At 44.0% G+C, this 23,100-nt stretch overlaps 1 protein-coding gene across 4 annotated transcripts in view; it reads right to left on the bottom strand.

Annotated features, from left to right (window-relative positions):
* PLCXD2 (phosphatidylinositol specific phospholipase C X domain containing 2) overlaps positions 1-11,507 on the bottom strand; it is a 46,186-nt gene extending 34,679 nt beyond the window's left edge. For 2 of the 4 annotated variants that reach the window (XR_005531448.1, XM_039250344.1), the window contains exons 1-2: positions 11,180-11,507; positions 10,766-11,056 (exon numbers count right to left, since the gene is read on the bottom strand). Coding sequence is in view for 3 of the 4 variants with exons in the window: in XM_039250344.1 (XP_039106275.1) it covers positions 10,766-10,928 (163 nt within the window). In the remaining variant the exon portion in view is untranslated. The remainder of the gene's footprint in view (positions 1-10,765; positions 11,057-11,179) is intronic. The other 2 variants (XM_039250345.1, XM_039250346.1) reach the window with 2 other exon arrangements.
* Positions 11,508-23,100: the final 11,593 nt, after the last annotated feature.

The raw sequence follows: 23,100 nt of genomic DNA, 5'->3' as shown, positions 1-23,100 counted from the left end.
CAGTCGACTTTCTTTTCATGCGCTGAGAAGCCAAGGGGCATTGCACTGTCTGAGGACCAATATTAGCCTAGGAATCCAGAGAGCTACTTCTGGTCTACCCCACCTGGCTGGATGAGCTAGACAGTTGGAGTAAATCAGAGCTTTCATGGTACTTTTCAGACCTGGAATGCAGTCAAAGGAGGTATTTATATGTCAAACAAATACAAGCAGGGCTTCTCTTAGTAAAGGTCTGCCCCAACAGTCCCCACTTCTGGCCTTGAGGAAAAAGTCCTGAGGGACACCAAGCCTCAAAGGGGCTCCGAGGGGCACTCTGAGAATTCAGCTGCCTTAGATATTCTCTGAATGGGCCCCAACATCTTAGGGCTTATGTGAGTCAAGGGGGTTTCAATTCCATGCACAGGAAGTATTTTAAAGCCCTCTACAGATGGATGGGTATCTATTTTCTTCTGAAAGACTCTTCCTCAGATAATCCATTAGACTCTGATCCCGGCCCCAAAGTAAGAGATTGTATAGGTAATTTATTAATAAGAAGTTCTTTCTCTATTTTGCTAATTATCACTCTGCTTTGTCCCTGAATAGATGGTATCATCTGTGGTAAAGTAACACCTCACAAAGGGCACTAGATCATCCCCTGATAAGCCTTCTCACTTCTAAGATAATCACATTCTCTTTAACAACTTTTCAGTTCTTGACACAACAATGAGAATAATACAAAAGTTTAGGAGGGAAAAGGAAATGTTTCAGGTAGAAGAAAAAGCTGTAATAAAACCTATATTAAACTAAACATTATACTACAAAATTCTCCTGCTTTTATGAAGCCTTTTGGTGTAACCCTAGATATGAGTGTGTCACATAAATGGGATTTGATGACGTGGTAAAGTTACTAAGGTTTCCATTTCACAGCTGGTTTGTGTTGGAGTGCACAGAGCTAACCTCGACTCCCACCCCGAAACTGCCAATATAGCTGAAGAAATCATTAAACAAGACATGATAGAATTCATGCAGAATGAGCGAATATTAGATGAACTCCTGAGGGTTGCTTATCTGGGACTAGGAGTTCAGGACAGAGTTCCTGAACAAATTAAAAAAAAATACATAAAGAATGAAGGCACTAATTTCAAACTCAAATCATCTTGTATTAGATATAATAGTAGCGGGGGTGAGGGTAGGGGGTTGAGCAAATTGTGAAAAGCAAGATGGAGCTCTGCAGTAATTGCCACTGGGTGCTGTCCATGCCCTTCTCCCAATTCTGGTAAGTCCCCCAGGTACCTCGACCTCAGCATGCCCCTAACTAAGCACACCTGCTGCCCTCCACCACCCCTAACCTGCTCCTTCTCCTCTGTCCCTATTTGCACCCTCCAGTGAATTGCCAAGTCCTGCGGACGCTTCCTCCAGGATATCTCTGGTGTCTTCTCTTTTCCTTCATGCACACTGTCACTGTCCTCGGGTCCACCTCTCCTCCCACTTCGATGGCCTCCTCAACAACCTCACTGTTCTTGTCGGCGACAGTTACTCCCAACTCCAATGCACTTGGTGGACTGCAGCCAGAGCTCGGTCACATTTGTCTCTCCAAAACATGAAGCCGACCTAGTTATTCACCTGCTTAACATGCCCCCACGGCTGCTGGTGGAAAGCCCGGGGACCTTAACGTGACTTATTAGGCCCCCTGGTGTCTTGCCACCTTACTCCTTGCCCCTCTCCTCCTTGCAACCGACAGTACAACTAGTGTGCACGATTCTGGTGTGTTGAGTGGGCCGCTTTCTCTCCTGGAGGTCTTCGCCCATATGCTTCCTCTCCTAGAATACTTATCCTTGCTCCTCTTATCCTAGCGGCTAATTTCTGTGCCTCCTTCCAACTGAAGTTGATTCAACTCTTCCTCCAGGAGGCCTCCCTGGACTCCCAAGTCATGTTAAATGCTTGTTACATGCTCCTTCCAGCAGTAACTTCTACCTCCCCCATCATTCTACATAGTATATCATAGTATATTGCATTAGAACTACTTGAGGTTTGGTTTTTTTTTTTTTTTTTTTTGCTTTGTGTCTTAGGAGAGCAGTGACTGATCACAGCCGGTATAACTCCTCAATCAAATGTCCATTTCTCCAGCTAGAGTGTATGCTCTTTGCAGGCAGGAGCGGTGTGTAGTGATCATCATGAACCACCAGTATCTAGGAGAGGGGCTGGCATGTGAGAGGAAATCACTATATATGTATTAAATAGAATGAAAGAAACCAGCTTCTCATATTACCCCTCAGCATTCCTAAGAACTGATGTTTCATTTTGTTTCTATTCACCCATATGAGGTTGGGGGCTTTGCATCCATTCCGGACCAAGTCTTTTGATGGGTGCTTTTTGCCCTGGGCTAATGTTTAAAGTTTAATCCTAGCCTGGTACAGCGGGCTCATTAGCCTACTTTCTCCGCCTCATCTCTGTTCCCTTGTTTAAATGAAATCTATGTTCTGACCACACCAGACTGCTTGGGTTTCCTCAAGGTCACACGAATCTCTCGCTCCTCGGTCCATGGTACCTCTGCACCGTGACAATCCTCCCGCCACCTATAACACCTGGCTATTTACTGCTTGCTCTTTATGATTCCACGAAGGTCATCCCTTGAAAGCCCCACTGACTAAGCCTCCCACTGCCACCAGCAACAGAAGTAGGAACTGGCTTTCTGCCTGTCCCAGTACCCCGTGCATTCTGGTCCCCAGTGTTTGAACTTGAGCTTTCTTCTAAGAGCATAACTTCATGGAGCGCAGGGAGAAGAATCTTCTGCTCTCCATATTCACCTCATCTAACATAGCACCTGGCACAAAAGGCACTCAAGGAATAGCCCTTGGATACATGATTTTCATTGAAATGAATACATTTTTTCAATTGTAGGCAATGAAAACCAAAAGAAGCCAAAGGAGTAAATAAGCTCTTGTAATTTTTTTCAGCCAAATTGACACAACACGCTCATGTATTTCTTATGAAGATCCATGCGGGCACCTCCTGCCAGGTCCGTGACCTGGCCTCCAACCCAGGGACGGAGGAGGGGTGCTGTCTTCACCTTTATCCCTGGCATTTTTTCATCTGGTTTCAATTATAATTTATAAGAATATTGCTTCCAGTAAAGAAGCCTTCAAATCATACATGTTCATAAAATATTCATCTCACTCTGACAGAGTCTAGGAATTGTTCGGTTCGGCCATTACTGCAGACTGCTGTGCGCTCCAGGACGTTAGCTTTATAGGGTACAAATAAATGCTTCCTATTTCTTCTTTTATTTTGCTATTGTCAGGTCTGTACAGAGAAAACAAAATACTGACAGAACACTCTCTGGAGAAAAAATAATGCCTTATAGCCAATAGTTCTAGAATAATTGGAAATTAAAAACAACACCACCACCTGTTATTCTCTTAGAAAATTCCAGCTGCTTTAGCAGAAGATGCATCCTGGGAAGACTGGCTGACCCTTCACAGTTAGCACCACCTACACCTCCCCCTTGGAGCAATGCAAGGGGGGGCCAAACCCATTTCATCTTGGAGCTACTAGAGACCTACTGATGTAGTCTTCCTTGGGACTGTTTGATCCTTCCCGGCGCTCAGCAACAGAATCCAAATTCCTGGAGCTGAGAGACAGTGAAGGGCCCTCGCTGTTCAACCAGGCACCTAACTACCCAAACCCACCCAGCCAGGTTCTCCTTTACCTCAGTTCCGTTCTCGATGTGGGTTCAAATCCTTTCCCTCTCTCCCTCTCTCCACCCCCCACCCCCCCACACACCTACTACAAGATCTATAAATAATCCTTCCTCGGTAGACCTGGTTTGAAACTCCAATCAGGGTTACTCAGCATTTGTCAAGAGGTTCAAGCTTTTCCCAAAGGCAAAGCATTTCACTAACATTACCCTCTAGTAAGCCTGTACTTGGAAGTTCTTAGGGGCCTGGTAGAGGCTGGAGCCAACCCATCGCACAGAGACGGGGGCGGGGGGGCAGGAGAGGGGTCAGCTCAGCTCACATGATAGAAGCCAATTCTCAGCTACAGAAGCTAATCTGAAACAGCAGCCGGTAGGTGAAGGCCACAGGCTCCTAAGATTTGAGAGGTTAGTAGGCATGTTTCACAGGATCTTTAAGGGAAAACAGTAACAGGCATGAGAATCTGGGCTCTTCTGAGGGTGAGGCTAAGGTCATAGCTCAGTGTGCCTGCGCTGGGCGAACGGTGGTGGTGAGTGTGTCAGTGTGTGTATAGGAGGTGATGTGTATGTTTGCAGAGATTGTGAGGTTATTCTGATGGCTGGGGAGAGAGTTATAACGTATGTATAAAGATCTGTTCAAAGGAAAGCCTTTTCTAGCATCCCTACTCTTGAGCTGGGAGCACAATGACTGGGCAAAGAGGGCTGCTGAGGGGCGAATGAGGAGAGCAGGCGTGGAGTTAACAGTATGGTCCTGACATAGAGAGCTGCATCTTTCCTAAAGAAAGGCTTTGGAAGGCCGCAGATGACAAGTTGGACAGCTGACCTTGAGATGAGAGGACACAGTAAGTAGCTGAGGAGGCTTCTCTGGCTCTCTTGATCGGCTGCCCCCATCCTGCACTCCTGGCCCCTTTGGCTCTCACATCCTGGGCAGCCCTCCATGTAGCCTTCCCTTAACTCTAAGTCCCTTTGGGGATCACCATTCAAGTTATCCTGATCTGATCAGCCAGAGAACACTGAGCCACATGGCTTACTTGGCAGGTCAGCTCCTTAACTAGAGTGTAAATTATCGGAGGGTATGGACTGATCTTAACACTGTTTTTTGGTTGTCCATTCCAGATGCAGGTTTTTCATAAATGACCGTCATAATTAATTTTTTAAAGACACATTATTTTGTGACAGAAACTATTCTAAGCATGCTATATGAATTACCTTATTTAAGTGTCATACTAAGTAAATGAGGCAGTGCCATTATTATCTCTGTTTTACGGAGAAGAACACTGTGGTACAGAGAGGTTAAGCAACTTGCCCAAGGTCACAGAGTCATGAGGGACACTGTCGGGGTTCAAATCCAGACAGAGTGGCTCTAGCATTAATGCTCTAAACCAGTCCATGGATCTGCTTCTTACAGACACGTGTGATTATTGAATTCCTTGTGGCTTTTGATTGGGGGGCAAGAGTGGGGAAGTCTAAGGATGTAATGAGCCTCCATAGAAGAAATACCTACTAATTAGAACACCAAAGTCATAGCCTCTTTTTATTCCTCACCATGACCACCCAGAGAAAAGAATGAAAAACAACAAAAACCTATTCCCACTTAAGAGTCCATTTTGGTCCCGTGAGAGTGTTTTGCTTGACTTGGGTCAACCCTGGTAGGCTCAGTTTAGTCCTTGGTTTTCCACAGCCTCAAATCCTGTAAGAGGATGGGTTTCCTTCTAGGGCCAACCCATGGCTCATGCTATCCTCAAAGCAGAACAACCTAAACATCTTGTTCTACAGTGTATGTTATGCCGTTTTGGGTCCCCAAATCTCTGTGAGATGCACCAGACCTAATCCAACTTCCCAAAGTAATGATCCTGCCCCTGGAGTAATGTCACACATGTGGGAAGTGAGAAGAGCGACAGAAATCACCAAGTGGCCAAAGGCAGAACTGCATGGGACATGGGCCGAGGATAGAATTCCAGAAAGGTAAAGAAGAAGGGGATGATTGTCAGCAAGATGAGAACGGAGAAGGGTCTGGGAATTGGAGAGCACTGAGGAGCATCTGAGCAAGGGTTGACACTGGAAAGGGAGAGGCCAGGTCAGTGGAAGGAAGGTGAAGAGGGGAACGAGAAATGAGAGCAGGCTGAGGCTGAGGCCAGACAGGAAACACGAGAAGCTCAACTTTGACAAGGGAAGAAAGGAGGCAGAAAGGATACCAGGAGAAAGAATTGTTCGTAGCACGGAAGTTACATCAGAATTCTGCATCTGACCCTCCTGACCATTTGCTCTGCCTCAGAATTTTCATTTCTAATGGGGCTCAGTGATGAGCCTTATCTAGCGCCATGGGAATATTATGCAGAAGTAACAAGAAATGGTCGGAAAACATCCAGGTTGCTTCATATGGCTTTTTTGCCAGGGAAGCCTAACCGATCTACTCAGTTTAGCTCTGACTCCAATGGAACAGGATGGTGGCTGCGAGCAAGCCACTCTCCAGTATTCTTACTCCCCAGCTCCACGTGTTACATTGTTCACTAGTCACCAATGACCAAGACACTTCCCCATACTAGGACCTAGGATTATAAAGACAAATCAGTCATACTCTCTGTGTGCAAGTTGTCATCAATGATGTGGAAGACAGATAGCTAGAAATAATAATGTGTTTAGAAGTGCTAGGACACAGGTATGAACATAGCATTACCGAGAGGCAGGAAAGTCAGTCCTCTGACCACTTCCCGTACATACCCCCATCCCTTAGCTTCATTGGCTCATTTCACCAGGAAAGTCGCCTTCTAACCCAGATCTCCTAGCCACAGCCCTTGAAATTTTGACCATTCTTTAAATCTCAAGTCAAATGCCATTTTTTTTCAACAAAGTAGTTCCTCATCTGAAAAGTAGGAGCTAATGGGAATTAATCTTTCCATTCTGTGTGCCTCTATAACACCTTCTTTGTATCTCTGTTTTAATACTTACCCCAATTATTTTTAATTATGTATGGCATATATGTATATAAAACTACATCATAAGCTTCTTTACACTAGGGTTGATACCTGATTCATCTTTGGGTCTCCCCCAAGCCTGAGCACGGAGGTTTCTTAAAATGTACTCAGGGTCAGGTCATTTAGAGCCACTAATCTACAATCCCTTATAGTATGCTAAGTGAGAGGGCCCTGCTTCATTCTGGCAATTGTGAGTACTTGTTTGCCAATCCCAAAATCATCTCCTGTTTTAAAGTGGCATAAAAGAAATGGTTTTGAGACCTAAAATGAGCCATTCTTCCCATCTCTTTTCACGTTTGAATAAAGAACAGGCATTTAAAAAAAAAAAACCTCCAATGAATCAAATATTTTTAATTTGGAAAAGACTATATTTCATTTAATCCAATCTCCTAATTACAAATGAGAAACTAAGTCCTGAGCAATTCAGATACTTCTTCAACATCACACAGCCAAAATCAACAATATCAACTTACTTAAGTTCAAGGCTCTCTCCAATAGACTAAATAGTTTACCTTCAATAAAAAAGAAGGGGAAAGGCGTGATATAAAAGAAAAGAAATACACTAAAATACAGAAAAAGAATTCATTGAAAAGCTATGAAAATTACAGAAAAAGTTTTTCCTATCAGTCCATTTGCCCAAAAAGAATACCATACTTTCATTACACCAGTGAAAATACATGTAGACTTTAAAGCTCTATTTTCAAAATCTGACTTTTGCAATTTCCAGATCCTTTACCCCTGGGGTCTCCGGTCATTCTAAATAGTTGGCAATGAGATTCGTTATGAGGTTCTTCTCTGGGACATCTCAATATGTTTGGTGCTGCTGGCCTTTAACAGGTGTTCCTAACAGTTGTGTAAGTAAAATAATCCATCAAGGCTTCGTTGAGAGGTGCACATTCACACATGCTCTCTCCCATCACGACTTAGGCAAATGCAGCAGACACACTCAAATCTAGCATAGTTTACTCGATCCCAGTTCTGCTAGTATTGCCAGAACCCCTACCTTTTCTCTGACCTTTCCCAGGTCACTGCTGTCCTACCCCCATCCTGACAGATGTGACACAAGCTTACAGATGTCCTATGTCGTCGGTCGGGACACAGGAGCACGCACCCGCATACACATCACACAAAATAGATCTAAGCAATACATCTGAAGGTAAAACTTACTGGGTTCTAGTTCTAAACAGGGATACTTCTATACCACTATGTACATGTACACACACTGACACATCTATCATATATAATACATATATACATATGAAATTATAAACGTGGAAATATATATTCCTCAGATATATGAGTAATATATATTTACACAAATATGACTGTTTATCTAGCTAGCTGGCTAGCTATCTCTTCACAGGTTATATAATCAGTCAGATAAAGATTACCTGGTTTTAAAAATTATTTCATTGCTGCAGAGGACAGTCTGTGAAAACTGGTTTCTAGTTCAAGACCACCCCCCCCCCCCCCCCCCCCCCCCCCCCCACACACACACACACAGCTGCTCTGCCTTTTTTCCAAGGCCTCCCTCAGGGACACAGGGATAGTGCATGGTTTTGGAGCCAGATAGATGGGGGCTTAAATGTTAGTTCTGTTATTTACCATTTGTGTGATCTTCAAAACATTACTTAACCTCTCTGGACAAGAATTTTCTTATTTCCAAAACGAGGCTGTTAGTACCTATCTTGGAGGTGTAAAGATCTGGGGCAATGCTTGCCAGTGGGGGCTGCAGGTTAGTGCTTAGTAAATAATAAATATGATGATGAAGGTGATTATGGAGGGGAAGAGGGAGAGGGGAAAGCGGGGAGGAAGATGATGGATACCACTTCCTGAATGCCTTCTGTATTTCAGAATTTCTCAGCAAGCCTTGGCAGAGCTTGACTGCTAGCCATTAGCTAGGGAATGATAAGCTTGAGGTAGGGGGGAAAAAAGTGGTCAGGGGCAGGGTTGGGGGGGAGGGTCCATAAATGGCTAGCACTTACTATGTGATTTTCCTGTGTTGGACTTATATAGACATATACTCAAGTCCCTTCCACTGCTGGCAAAAGGGCATTCACATAAGTGAATTCAGCGTGTTGAGGAGCCAGAAGAGTCAAGGTCATTTCTTCTTTCTCTTTCGTGTTTTCATTCCTCCCCCCGCCTCCCGCCCCTGCAGAGAAGGACCAGATTTCACAAAACAGGGTGAACAAATTCCTGTGTCTTCCATGCTGGCTAATGGTAGCATTTCCAGTTACCCCCCTCCCCTGTCCCCGGGTAATTCTAGTAACTGTGAGGTACCCTATAGATTGCAGAATGAATGCCCAGCTCCCTTCTTAAGTCACGCTGTCAGAGCGCACAGCCAGGCCACAGGCACAGCCGCCACTGTGCTCTGAGCCGTCCAAAGTCCAACAGGAAGGAGGAAGCTCTGACCTACCCCGGACATGCCCTGAATGACAGAGTCATTTAGGGCCTGCCTGAGATGCCGTGCTGTTTGCAAACACATACTACCTGCCCGACCACCTGACCAAACAATTCCACCGGAAAGCCTCAAGACAAATGACTAATGTTAAAAGAAGCCTGTGCATCAGCTCAGTGATGACTCCGCGGGCGTCAATTAAACAGGGAAAAGACCTGTTCAGGAGCATGGCCATCTGTCATTTCCCAAGGAGCCATAGTCAATGGCTGACAAAACACAAGTGACCCTAATCATAAAGAGATTCGGCAGCCCTCTCCGTGCTCAAAAGCAACAAGGGCCCCCAGGGACAATGAACCTGGAAGACCTCCAAAAGAAGAGGCAAGAAAGGAAAAGGCTGTGTCCGAAGCCAGCTCTGCTCTTCCTCATGCATAGAAAGCAAAGATCTGGGTTGCATGAGGTCATCTTTTCAGCCACTGAAAAATCAGACTGCTCCCAGGGATGCCTGGGAGTTTGTCTGGTAGTCTAGGGGTGAACATCAATTGTTATGTCTCCAGGTGAGAGGAACACTGGCAGCAGTCCATCCCCTGCTGCTAGGGGTACTTTCCAAGTACAGGCGCCTGGGACTCTGCCTGGCACAGCAGACCAGGTTCACTGGAGTCCACGCATCCTTCCCTAGAAACCATGCTTTGACCGACTTTTGAGTGGAAGGAAGAGGACACATTTAATAAATTTAATGTGGGGGAGGGGCGCCTGGGTGGCTTAGTCGGTTGAGCGTCCGACTTTCGCTTAGGTCATGATCTCGCCGTTCGTGGGTTCGAGCCCCGCGTCGGGCTCTGTGCTGACTGCCAGCTCGGAGCCTGGAGCCTGTTTCAGAGTCTGTAACTCCCTCTCTCACTGACCCTCCCCTGTTCACGCTGTCTCTCTCTCTCTCTCCTAGAAGTAAATTTAAAAAAAAATTAAAGAAAAATTTAATGAGGGGGATGCCAAGGCCTAAAACCCCCAGGCGAGAAACAGTGGAGTGCTCCTCAAGGCTTTAGTTCTAGATCAGTCAGGCAGACACCTGTGTACGTATAGAGACCTCTTCAAACACCACCTCATCACACCTAATGACTGCCTGTGACCTCTTATGAGCATCTGCATTCTCTGTTTCTGGCTTTTCCGACAGCAAAAACGTGTGTCTTTATACTCAGGCTTGGTTCTGAACCTATCCTCTAATGCTAATAATCTTTATTTATTTTGTTTGGCTGTTTTTCCTGTATGCAAGGTCAGATGAATGAGACAGGAAAGACTCTTCAGTTTTGATTTTGATCCAGATCAAAAACTGCTAATGACTCTTTATTCATTACTCTTGATCTCTCCGTTTTTCTTTAAGTGATTCAGGTAAATGCACCCCTCAAGCGGCCGGGTTCCAACATTAAGAATGTAACATTCTTAGAATGAGGCTATCAAGTCAAAACAAAACCACACAAAACCAAAAGAGCCACACAAGCAAACAAAAAATGGGGCTCCCATTTTCCCGAGGCTCTTTTGCCAATGATGCAGTGTACCTAAATCTGTTTACCGCAGCTGCTTCAGTGTTGAGTTTTTGGTCGGAGATAAAAAGAGGTTTAGTAAGGTCACTGACAATTATTTCTCAGCACAACAGAAAAGCAACCCCGTCCATTAATAACACTAAAATGGCAGAAGCAAGCACAGTGGGAACAAGTAGTAATAGAAGTGTACCTGGGATTGCCAGATTGGAAAGGGGGACGTTGTGGAGGTGAGGAGGGAGCGAGGCCATCCAGTCGGCATTGCAGACCTCCGATGATGTCTTTGTCCCGCTGGGGTTGGGGGAGCAGATGGTCCCCATCCTGAGTTTCCTCCTTACCTTCCTAACTGCTAGCATCCCTCTTTGTCAGTCAACAAACTGCCCAGGCTCAGCCCGGTGCCACTCACTCCGTGATCATCATGGTCCGCACTCTAGACATTCCAGGGCTACCTTTGTCACGCCAGTCTTGCCAAAGGGCCTTCTGCCTGGGAGACGGGGCAAAATAGATGGTTCCCTACTCCTCCCACCTCTACCCCCATCCCCCAGCACCCGCAGTCCCCCACCCGCTCCGGCCCAGCCGCTCTTCCACTCCCTTAATCTGCTCAGACCTGGCTCCGTTAAACTTCTTACGTTCCCCTCTGGAGCCGGGGCTAGGTAGGCCCCTACAGATAAATCTTACAGAAACTGAACGTCCGACGAGCAGCCACGCCCGGAGCCACTCACACGACAGGTGCCCACACGGCGCACAGAGAAGCCGGTGGGTCTACACACACGTGAGCGCCCGGCCGCAACATCGCCAGCCGGATTTACCCCCCTACGTGTGTCACTGGGCTGGCACCGAAGCTGGGCCTGCCTCCTCCTCCTCCCCCGGCTTCTCCGCACACACTCCCCCTGCCCTGTGGCTTCCCGAAGGCGCTCAGAAGTGTAACCGGCGGCGCCCGCACTCCCGGCAGCCCCGCCCCGCACTGCCGGGCAGATTTGCCGGGCTACGCGGCCAGTGATTGGCCGCCGGCGGAGCGCGCTCCGATTGGCTGGCGCCCTCCCGGGCTGCCCCTCCGAGCGCTCCCACCCCTCCGCGGCCGGGTCCCCTCCCTCCGCTACTCCGGCTTCGGGGAAGGAAGGCGGGCGCCGCTGCGGGGACCGCAGGCCGGGAAACTTGCTGGCCTGGGCCGGTCAGACCCCCGCCAGGTCTTTCCTCGGGCCTTCCACGCAGCCAGCACTCAGATGTTGAACACGACCACAAATGTCTCTTTCCTTCCGTCTGTCCCCTCAACACACACACGCGCGAACACACGCACACACACACACACACACACACACACACACACACACTGACAATTACATAGAACGTATTACACTTTCAATAAACCACAGAGGCAGCAGAAATACGGGAAGTAAAGAGGCTGAGAAACGTGCAGTATCTCATACTTGGACGACAACGTCAAGGATGGTTTGTTTCAACCGTTACATAACGAAGATTCACTTACACACTCCTTTCCCCCATTTTAGAGAGAGGGGATAATGATATCTTATATTTGTATTATTCTGTTACTTGAAACCTTCTTCCAAATTCTTTGTTCCATTTGCTCTTCACAGTACCCACGTAAGGCAGGGGGGTGGGGATGCGGGGGCATTCAGGGAGCAGTTCCTATGCCGGCACTATTTGGAGATCCTTTGGAAAGAAACCCTCAAGCCTAGAGGCTTTGCAGACACACAACCCGTTTCCCTGCTTTCTGCAATATTCCCTACTCCTTCAAATGGTACTTTTTCATGGTAGCCAACTATAGGGTCTCTAATGCCATGAGAACGTTGCATATTGATCATCACAGAAACATCTTGGCAAACTGGCAAATTAAGAAAAACAACCTGGAACTTGATAGTGAGGCTTGGAAGGCTTCAGGTCAGGCAGCTCCTGGGTGACTCAGGAGGGGCTTAGGTGAAAAGAAACAGGGAGCTTTGCTGAGGGAAAACCAGAGGCTGACGTTTAATCACTGAATGGCCCCCCTCAACCCCACAGCAGCAATGCCTGCGCCCCAGCTACCTTTCAGTACATAGAACTCTTGCTGCATATGGCTCCCTTTTGACATCTTACTAAAAATCCCTCTTCTCGATTATTCTTAACGTTCATTTAAGCCTGCTTATCAGCGCCCTGAGCTGCATTGTATTACAAAAAGGGTTTTTCTTTCCCCCTTAGAAGAGTATCCCTTGTTTAATAAAAAGAAAGTGTTCACTATTTATCATATATCTTCTGATATTTAAAGGGCACTTCAACACAGTGCTCTTTTTGCAAGTACACCACAGGATATTGAGAATACGTTGCCTGTTTGAGTCCACAATTTTTTTTTCCTCAGAGAAAAATCACTCTGTAAAAGAATATCACAACATTTACTTTTGAAATGTCACCTTTCTGGGCTTTCCTTGAGCTTAAAATCTTTTTTCAAAAAATTCCTAATCACAAAACTTTATGAAGCTGGCCAAGCAAGCAAAATGTGTGCTTTAAGTTCCATTGTGGAATGTTCATTTCAATGTCTTTTCCCCTTGAGTTTTGGGCCCTTCGTAGAAGGAGTGAGCATATTAAGAAAGCGTGAAACTTTAGACTTAGAGACAGCACTGTGAGAATTCAAAAACAAGTGGAATCACTGAGGGTGAGAAGGTTTGCACCTCATGAAATTGGCAGCTTTTTTTTATTGCAACTACTTGATTTGGCCAAGAAAACAGCTCAAAAGTCTCTTCATATGTTTTCCATATATTCTTGAGTCAGTGCCGGGAGAGATCTTGCAGATGAAATCACAGCACTCTACTTGGTGTCTAGCGGGTGCTGTTTGTTGGAAGGAGGCAGAAGCTTGGGGGTTGTGGTAGCGTCTTAGAGCGGTGATTTTCACACGTTAATGTGTAAATCTATCAGACTCTGAGTGCACTGTTCTGAGATGAGCCCAGATTCTGCATTCCTAAGTTTGTGGCTGTGCTGGTTCAGACCACACTCGTAGGTAGCAAAAGCCTTAGAATATAGGCTCCTGTTTGAGAGGTGGGACGGTGTCTTGCTTTTTCTCTTACTTTTCCAAGGTTTTGTAATATTTTTACATTGCTTGTGTCATTTAAAACTTGCATTAAGAATCTCAGCTGACGGGGCGCCTGGGTGGCTTAGTCGGTTAAGCGTCTGACTTTCGCTTAGGTCATGATCTCGCGGTTCGTGGGTTCGAGCCCCGCGTCGGGCTCTGTGCTGACTGCCAGCTCAGAGTCTGGAGCCTGTTTCAGTCTGCGGCTCCCTCTCTCTCTGACCCTCCCCTGCTCATGCTGTCTCTCTCTCTCCTAGAAATAAATAAAACATTAAAAAAAAAAAAAAAGAATCTCAGCTGAGAATCTGTAAGTATGACAATGATTTTCCTTTGTATAATGTAATGGAAACCAGATTATCAGTGGGGTTTTTATACTATGCCATAGATATTTAGGGAAAATAAAATTTTTTAATTTAAATCCAAATTAGATAACATACACTGTAATCTTGGCTTTAGGAGTAGAACCCAGTGACTCATCTCTTATTTATATAACACCCAGTGCTCATCCCAACAAGTGCCCTCCTTAATGCCCATCATCCATCTAGTCCATCCTCCAGCCCACCTCCCCTCCAACAACCCTTAATTTGTTCTCTGTATTTTAGAGTCTCTTATGTTTTGACTTCCTCCGTCTTTATCTTATTTTTCCTTCCCTTCCCCAATGTTCATCTGATTTGTGTCTCAAATGCCACATATGCGTGAAATCACATGATATTTGTTTTTCTCTGACTGACTTATTTTGCTAAGCATAATATACTCTAGTTCCATCCATGTTGTTTCAAATGGCAAGATTTCACTCTTTTTCATCATCGAGTAGCATTCCATTGTATAAATATACCACCTCTTCTTTATCCATTCATCAGTTGATGGACATTTGGGCTCATGAAAAAAAACTTAAAAAAAGTAATATTTAGGATTTAGCCAATTTCTTTTACAAACTGCTTTATAAAAGTTACTTAAGGGATGGAAGACCAAACTAAGAAGGACTGGGATAATTTTAATGGAATGGAGTGCTTATCATGTATGAATCTTTCTGCTAGGTGCTAGGAATGGAGGAAAAGTTAAGTGAAAGTTGGCATCTGAGAAACCTCAGATAATATACAACTCAGGAGAAAAGAGAGTGAAATATGTGAATTACACATTGTGATGTGGAAGTGAAGAGGTAATAGAGACGTGTAGAGGCCGATAAATACAATCTGATGGGGGGGCGGGGGAGAGGGGGCAAGGGATGCCCCCTTATGCCTTCTTATCAGAAGAAGCATTCAAGTCCAGACTGGAATTCTGAAAAAAAAGTTTCTGCAAGTGGAAAATGAGTGGAGGGTTCTGGAGTGAGAAAGAGATGTGCTGATGAGAAACCACAAGCAGCACAGCTATGACAGTGAATGAAGGATAAGGGAAAACGGAAAATCCCCTACAGTGGTAATACACGGAGTAAGTGGGAAATAGGACTCATTCATTTCACTGAACCTTCACAAGAGCCCAGTGAGTTAGCTACGATCACTATTCCCATTTTACTAAGGACAAGTGAGGCTTAGAAACTACATAATTCTGCCTACGATCTCATAGCTAGTTAGTGGCAGAGCTGTGACACCAAGACTCTTGACCACTTGGCTAGTGGCTTCCCATTCTATGTTACCTATTAGTATTTTAAATCTGGTAAAGATTGTTTATGACTGAAGTATATTAAAGAGTGTGACCCTTTCCTGCCGCCTAATGACAAAAGAGGCCATTGCAGAGTTTTGAGAAGGGAAGTAGAATGACTCACATTGTACTTTAGGAAGATAAGTCAGTATAATGAAGAACAGATGGAGAAATACAGTCTTTCAAGTAAATCACTGAAATCAGTCATCTAAGCAAGAAGAAAGTGGGAGAGCATGCAGACACTCTGGCACACAGAGACCAAGTGCATAGACTTTCTTAATTATGCTGCTTGCTTCCCTACCCCACTTCTCATCTCCAAGCACGTAGAATTCTAGAGCCCGAGTGGACAGCCTGACTAGCTCTGGAAGGATTTTTTTTTTATCACTTGAAAGCCTCATTAAATCATCCATCCGTTTTTGTTACTACGACCAAATTTGTTTCTATATCTACAAACTTAGCTTTCTTTTCTGAAAATTTTTCTCTATGACTTAATCAAGAACCCCACTGGATTCCTGGAGAGGCGACTGCAGGCTTTGCCCTCTTTTGGAGGCTACATTCTATTTTGGAAGTGTCTAAGATGGTTCATATTCTTTGGAATCATGTCAAAAATGAACAGTCAGGGTCCCAGAGCAAACACCCAAAGGGCTTACCATTTGGGCATGTCTGATTGTCAGGGCAAGACAGGCTGGATTTTGTGTTTGAAGGCACCCTAAAATCACAGGGGGAATATGTTGACTTAATGTCAGTGCGGCTGGGGCTGTCTCTGGCCTCCAAATCCAAGACCCAATCTTACCTCCCAATCTGTGGGCTAGATGGGAAAGGAACAGACCTCAAAGGGAATCACAATCCAGGAATGCTTTTGATCCGGAGGCGTTGCCAAGAGGTGAGTGAGGTTATAGGATGTTTTGAGTTCCACTGTGGTGTCTCCTTTACATTTTTTTTTTCCTGCCAGGAGGCTGTGGGAAGGGTGAAGAACTGACATGAGGAGGCAGGTCAATGAAAGATGGGATATGGGCTGTTTTGTTTTGTGTCTCACATTGGCAGAGTTTATCCTTAGTCATTCCAGACCTTCTTTCCCAAATTCACATTATGCGCCAACGATCAGAGTCGGATGAAGAAATGTCACCGATATGGGTGGTGCTGGGGACATGATGAACAGCAGCAGCAATTACCTCCAGGAAGAGTGACTTCATTGTAGCAACTCGAGACAGTCAGGCACCCGCAAGGAAAGGGTGGGAGCCAAGCACATTGCCTTGTGAACACATAGGATGCATCATAGACTTTCCTGACATCGAGGGTGGACTCAGCAGTTCGGGATCCAGTTATTTTGTCGATTAGGTCTGGAGCCAGACACCATGTCATTGTGACCCATGCCCTGCTAATACCAGCTGAGTGTCTTTGAGGAACTGGGAAAGAGGGCAGCAGAAGCTGAAACACGAAGTGGTAGTATGTGCTATCACCTCCTGTCCACCACGTATTTATGGCTCATGACTGGGATTCTGTTAATGAGAGCGAATGGCAGTAGTAGCCGGCTGTAAGATTGTTTCTCCCTGGTTTGAAGGCTTAGTGCTCAGGAAGATCCTGAGAGCCTCTGTGTCTTTTATATTTATTGGACATCCAGTTTGTTTGTTTTTTGTAAATATACTTCAAGGAAAACGTCCTTTATAAACAACACAGTGTTGCTCTAATAAATTTGAGAGGAACTAATAACAAGTGGTGATTGTAAAATCTGTTTAATATCCATTTATTCCTTATACACACCACATTCCTGCATCCTCTTCTGCTCGCCTTTTCAGCCTTTCCTTTCCTCCCAAAAAGGTAATTGAGAGAAAATAAAGGCCTCAGAGCCTAGTTAGCGAGTGGCAAAATGCCTGAATTAGTATGTTATAGAGCCACCTTCTGGTACTAAACGCACACTTCATGCACACGGTAAATTTCCTTTCAGTTTCAATTACCTTGAAAACTGATGCCCTTTACCAGCACCACCAGTAAGACCAGGGGGAGCTTATGCAAAAGTACGGGTTCTAGGTTATACACCAACCCTACTAAATTAAATCCCATGGGGGCAGCACCTTTTCCCCCGTCCTTTAAAAAGCTCCCAGAGAGATTTTAATGTCCCAAATGCTTTCTTTATATCAAGACTTTGAAATGTCAATTTCTTTCATAAAAAGAATAGGACGAATGGAAAAGTAAGCAATTCTTATCCATGTTGTGTGTAAATGTATGCAATTAGAGCAGCCTATTTTGGCAGAAAGGCTTGGTCTTGGCTTAACTGGCCAGGAAAACCACCTGCTTTCCTTATTTATCCCACCTCAAGGTTCCTGGCATTGAGAATGGCATCAACTATTAGGAGAGCTTGTGGGTACTACTGTATACTAGTAAACCCTTGACCTTCAGTCACTGTTAGAATGATTTTTGCACATTAGAAAATTTGATCTTGGAAAGGAATGTGTTCTAATGACTTGCCTGTGTATTTGGAGTTTCAGACATCAATTGGAAATTGCGTGATGACACACCATCTATGGAGTAAACATCAGAGGAATTAAGAGAAAATACTCTCATTCTCTTCCAACTTTAATATTAAAATTACAAGTCTGAGGTGCACCTGGGTGGTTCAGTGGATTAAGCATCTGACTCGTGATTTTGGTTCTCCCAAAAAGGTAATTGAGAAAAAATAAAGGCCTCAGAGCCTAGTTAGCTAGTGACAAAATGCTTGATGTAATATGTGATCAAGCCACCTTCTGGCTCAGGTCCTGATCTCATGTGTTGTGAGACTGAGCCCCATGTTGGGCTCTGTGCTGACAGAGTGGAGCCTGCTTGGGATTTTCTCTCTCCCTCTCTCTCTCTCTCTGCCCCTCATTGCCTCTCAGGATAAATAAAAAACATTAAAATAAAATTACAAATTTGGGAAATCGACTTTACCAACAATAATTTTTTAAAACAAGGTATATAAATTTTAGTACAAATAAAAATGAGTTCTTAGTGTTTTTCCCTTATTTACTCTCTCTGAATAGCGGGTTATAGTCAAAAGGCTTTAGTATGTTTCTTGGCTGTTTGATGATTTGGTTTTGAAGGATTCTGATTTGCTTAATTTTCTGCAGGTAACTCCCCAACTCGAGCACACATCTTGCTTCATGAAGGAAGTTGTAGTTTGTCTTAACAATCTATTGGTGCCCACAGCTTCTGCTTCCTTTTAGTAGCATAAGTAAAAAAGAAAGTAAAGTTTATCCCACACATCTTTCTGTTTCAGCCAAGTATAAAAATGAATGTTCTAGCAGTCAGAGTTAGGCAACAGAATGCAATAAGGGAAGATAGGAGTCCCTGCGACTGGAAACATCCAAGCCGAGTTTGGCAACAAGAAGATGGTAATGTGGTAGAAGGGTTTGAAGCATTTGATAGAAGATTAGACTAGATGAGTTTTATAGTTTCTTGAACCATATTCTGTCTCCTCCTCCCTTCTAGCTATACATACTTTTTACCTTTTCAGAGTTAAGCTTTTTCCTTTCTCTCTTCTCTATTACCTTTCCTCACTTAAATCTTTGACTTCTTTGCTAGAACTGGGTCTAGTGGAACATGTTATATATAAATATGCATCTGATATCCTAAAATCATGCTCCTACCCCCCAAATATTGAGACTGTGCTTTTGGGAGGTTTTTTAAGTTTTATTTATTTATCTTAGAGAGAGAGTGAGGCTGCGGCAGAGAGAGAGGGAGAGAGAGAATCCCAAGTAGGCTCCTCACTTCAGCACAGAGCCCGATGAGGGGCTCACACCCACAAAATGTGAGATCATGACCTGAGCAGAAGTCAGACACTTAACGGACTGAGCTATTCAGGCACCCCTTGTGAGTTTTCTAATAGAGATTTTATATTGGTCACACACTCGGATCTGTGGGACAGCTCAAAATGTTCTCTAGTCTCTCCTCACATTCAGCACCCAAGATGAGATGCTTGGATGTCAGGAAGCCAGCCTCAGAAAATACTTAATAAAAGTTCTCAGAATGAGGAATGTGAGTGACCTGGATAGGAGTCACCTGTTTGGGCTCCACAGCGATAGCACTGGTGTGTGCGCGGTCCTAGGGCAGACTTCTCAACCTTTCCACCAGGCATGAAGAAGAGTAAAAGCCCGCTGCCCATAGCCCCATTTGGCTAGCACTGAGCACTGATCATGACATATCTTTCAAGTTGCATGGTTTGCTTATTACAGATCCATTCAAATTTTGTTATATCTATACTTGTATGTATACAACTTGAATGAAGTTGATGTTATACATGTGCTATGTTTATCCTGTGGCTTTGCGCCCTTCCTGGCACACATCCATATTGCTAGGCATTCACGTCCCCTACCAGGAAAATCTCAGGTCTGAGAGAAAGGCACCAAGAATCCAGTTATACACAAGAAAGCTCTCTCAGTTCATTCCCCAACCTAGTTCAGCAAAGACTAAGGGCGGATTTGAGGCCAAAGCTTGAAATAGTGCGCATTTTCCAAACCTTAGGCAACACGGGGTAACAGTGGATTGAAAACCAAGGATATGGGCCAAATTTTTATTGCCATCAGAGATATGACTGCCTCCTTAAAGAGAGTAGAGGATCAAAGATTTCCTTTGTAAGGCTGAACTCTGCTCTTGACCTTTTAGGAAAGACTCTCACCTGTAGAACTCCCATGGCTATCCTTGGACCCAACTCTTGCTCTCAGAGTTTCAGATCATGGTTCCTCACTGGTTAACTGGTGCTCTTTTTCATTTTCCCAGCTTTATTGAGATATAATTGACACATAGCACTGTGTACGTTTAAGGTATAGGATGATATGATTTGTAACATGTAACATGTATCTACTGGGAAATGCTTACCATAAATAGGTTAGTTAACATACCTTTCACCTTGCATAGTTACATTTTTGGTGTTGCTAATGTGAGAACATTTAAGATCTGTTCTTTCAGCAGCTCCTAAGTATACAAACAGTATTGTTAACTATGGTCACCATGCTGCTTTTTAGGTCCCCAGAACTTAGTACAAACAGGAAGTTTGTACCATTTGACCAACATCTTCCCCCATTTCCCATTACCCCTCATGGTGTTCGTGTTTACTCATTTTAGTCTTCACTGATTCCCAGGATCTGGCCTTTGCTCCACCCCTGTGGATACATGCATGATTCTACCAATCTGAGTGAAACTTTGAAACTGACCCAGAGGCCTGTTCAGTCTAAGGCATCTGCCAAACCACCAGATTTAGGTCCTGGTCTGACTGACTTGCCACAAGAAAATTCTGAAGAACATAGATGTCAAATGGATGTATTCATCTGTGACACAGAGTAAGTAAAAACAAAAAATCTCAGCTCACCATATTGAGGTGAGAGGCTGTCACCTGTTTTAGCTAAATTCTCTGTTCCGCAAGGCATTTTTCTCTCTCCTATTCACTCATTCACTGTCCCTTGCATTCACTCACACAGTACTTTGGTGCTCACTTGTCCCCAATCTTGCCTTCACTCTGAGGGAGCTGAGATGTACAAAACAACTCAACACTCTTGACGACAATCGAGTCTAACAGAAGAGTTCATGACTGGCATTTCCTTAACTGAAAATGTTCATTTATTTATTTAAAAAAAACTTTTCTTAAGTTTATTTATTCATTCTGAGAGAGACAGAGAGAGCGAGTAGGGGAGGGACAGAGAAGAGAGTGGGAGAGAGAATCCCAAGCAGGCTCTGTGCTGTCAGCATGAAGTCTGATGCGGGGCTTGAACTCATGAACTGTGAGATCATGACCTGAGCCAAAACCAAGAGTCAGATGCTTAACCGACTGAGCCACCCAGGCGCCTCCTGAAAAATTTCATTTAAACATACTAAATAAAGCAAAACATCAAATTAAAAAGTTTGGTCTTAGTAAAATAGACAGTATCTTCAAATTAAGTATTTATCGAATAAATACATATCGGTCAAGCTATTTATCGAAAATTTGGGATAATGGGCAAAGTAATCTAGAAGGAGAAGGGAAGGATTGCAAAACCTTCTATTCCCAGCTCCTGCTTGGGGAAAGCCTACATCTGCCATTGCCCTGAGTGTAGGATCTGCTTCCATAGTTTCTACGAGAGTGTCAACAAAGACCGCTGCCCGAGGGTTTGAGGTGGAACGGAAGCCTCTTTCTTGGGTGAAATCTGCAGTGACACAGCTTAGTCTCCTTTGATATGAAATGACTTAATAGTAAGAGGAAAAGCTTGCCCTGGAGTTCTGGGAGAATCAAAGGGCTCTATTCATTTCCTTAAGAAAGAAAAATTGATTGAAGTTTTGGTGGATCCCAGCCAGTACCTACGGCAGAATAAGACCCAGAAATGAAACAAAAACAGCCAACTTGCATGATGAATCCTCATTTATTTTCTCCTGACATTTCAGATTAAATAACTTCCAGAGAATAGTCAAGCAAAAGTTCCTTGACCCAACAGATCTTTGTGTCTTGTCATAACATCTAAGGGCTGCAAAGTTTGAAAAGATAGGCTAATTTGAAAAAAAAAGTAGGCTGGTTTTGAGTCAAACTAAACATTATTTATTAGGTCTTACTTAAACACTTAAAACAACTTTCTATTTGTAAATAATTTCAAACATTATAAAAGACTGCAACAATGAAAACAGAAAAAAACCCACAAATTCCCTCCCTTCACGTAGATTCATCTACTGTTAACACCTTTACCATCTGCTTTTCTGTCTCTGTATATATATGCACATACATGAATGTATATGTGTGTATTACATATTTATATGCACACACACTCATTTGAGAGGTTTTTTTTATGCATCATGGCCATCTACCCCTAAATACTTCAGTATGTATTTCCTGAAAATAAGAATATTCCCTTATATATCCACTTTCCTCTAGCCTTCTGCCCATATTCCAATTTTGTCAGCAGATCTGACAAATGCCAGGTCTGATTTGTCAGATTTTCTTTGTAGCTTTTCTTTCCCTCCAGTAAAGGATCCAGTCTGGAGTTAGATAGTACAATTAATTGCCATGTCTTTTTACCTTCCTTTAATCTGGAATATTTTTCGAGCCTTTCGTTATCTTTTACGTCTCTTGTATTTATTCGATGTTACTTAGTGACTGCATTCAGTTCATTTTTTCTCTGCTTTCATACTGCATAGGTGTTATTGTATCCTAGGGTATCACATCTGGAGGAGCGCTGTGTCCGTCTATTCTTCACTGGTAGTGTTAACTTTAATCACTTAGTCAAGGTGTCTAACTTCTCCACTACATAATTACTGTTTCTTTTCCCTCTCTTGTAACTAATAAGCATACTTCCGGCAAATCCTTCGAGACCATGTAAATATCAATTGTCATCAAAACTTCCTCCTTGATTTAGCATGTTTTTAAAAATTTTTTTTTAATTTTTTATTTATTTCAGAGAGAGAGAGAGAGAGAGAGGGACAGTGTGAGCAGGGGAGGGTCAGAGAGAGAGAGAGAGAGGGAGACACAGAACCTGAAACAGGCTCCAGGCTCTGAGCTGTCAGCACAGAGCCCGACGTGGGGCTCGAACCCACGAACTGTGAGATCATGATCTGAGCCAAAGTCGGATGCTTCACCAACTGAGCCACCCAGGCGTTCCTAATTTAGCATTTGTTGATGAATCTAGCCTGATCCTATCTTTACTGTGATTCCGTACCTCCTCCCCCGCCTTTTCTATTTCTCTCTGTCTCTCCTTGCCCATATACCAATCATCTGTTACCGGTAAGGATTCAGAAGTTTCAGCTTTTTTTTTTCCCAATAGTTTCCAATTCATATATTTAATAAGGTCAGTGTGCAAATTATCCTAGATTTAGCCAATAGGAGTCCCTTCAAGCAGACTCTTGCA

Source organism: Hyaena hyaena, unplaced genomic scaffold (genome assembly GCF_003009895.1).
Source record: "Hyaena hyaena isolate Hyena2069 unplaced genomic scaffold, ASM300989v1 scaffold_366, whole genome shotgun sequence".
NCBI classification, from domain to species: domain Eukaryota; kingdom Metazoa; phylum Chordata; class Mammalia; order Carnivora; family Hyaenidae; genus Hyaena; species Hyaena hyaena.
Note: the sequence above shows the minus strand (reverse complement) of the source record. Positions and strands in the feature narration are given on the sequence as shown.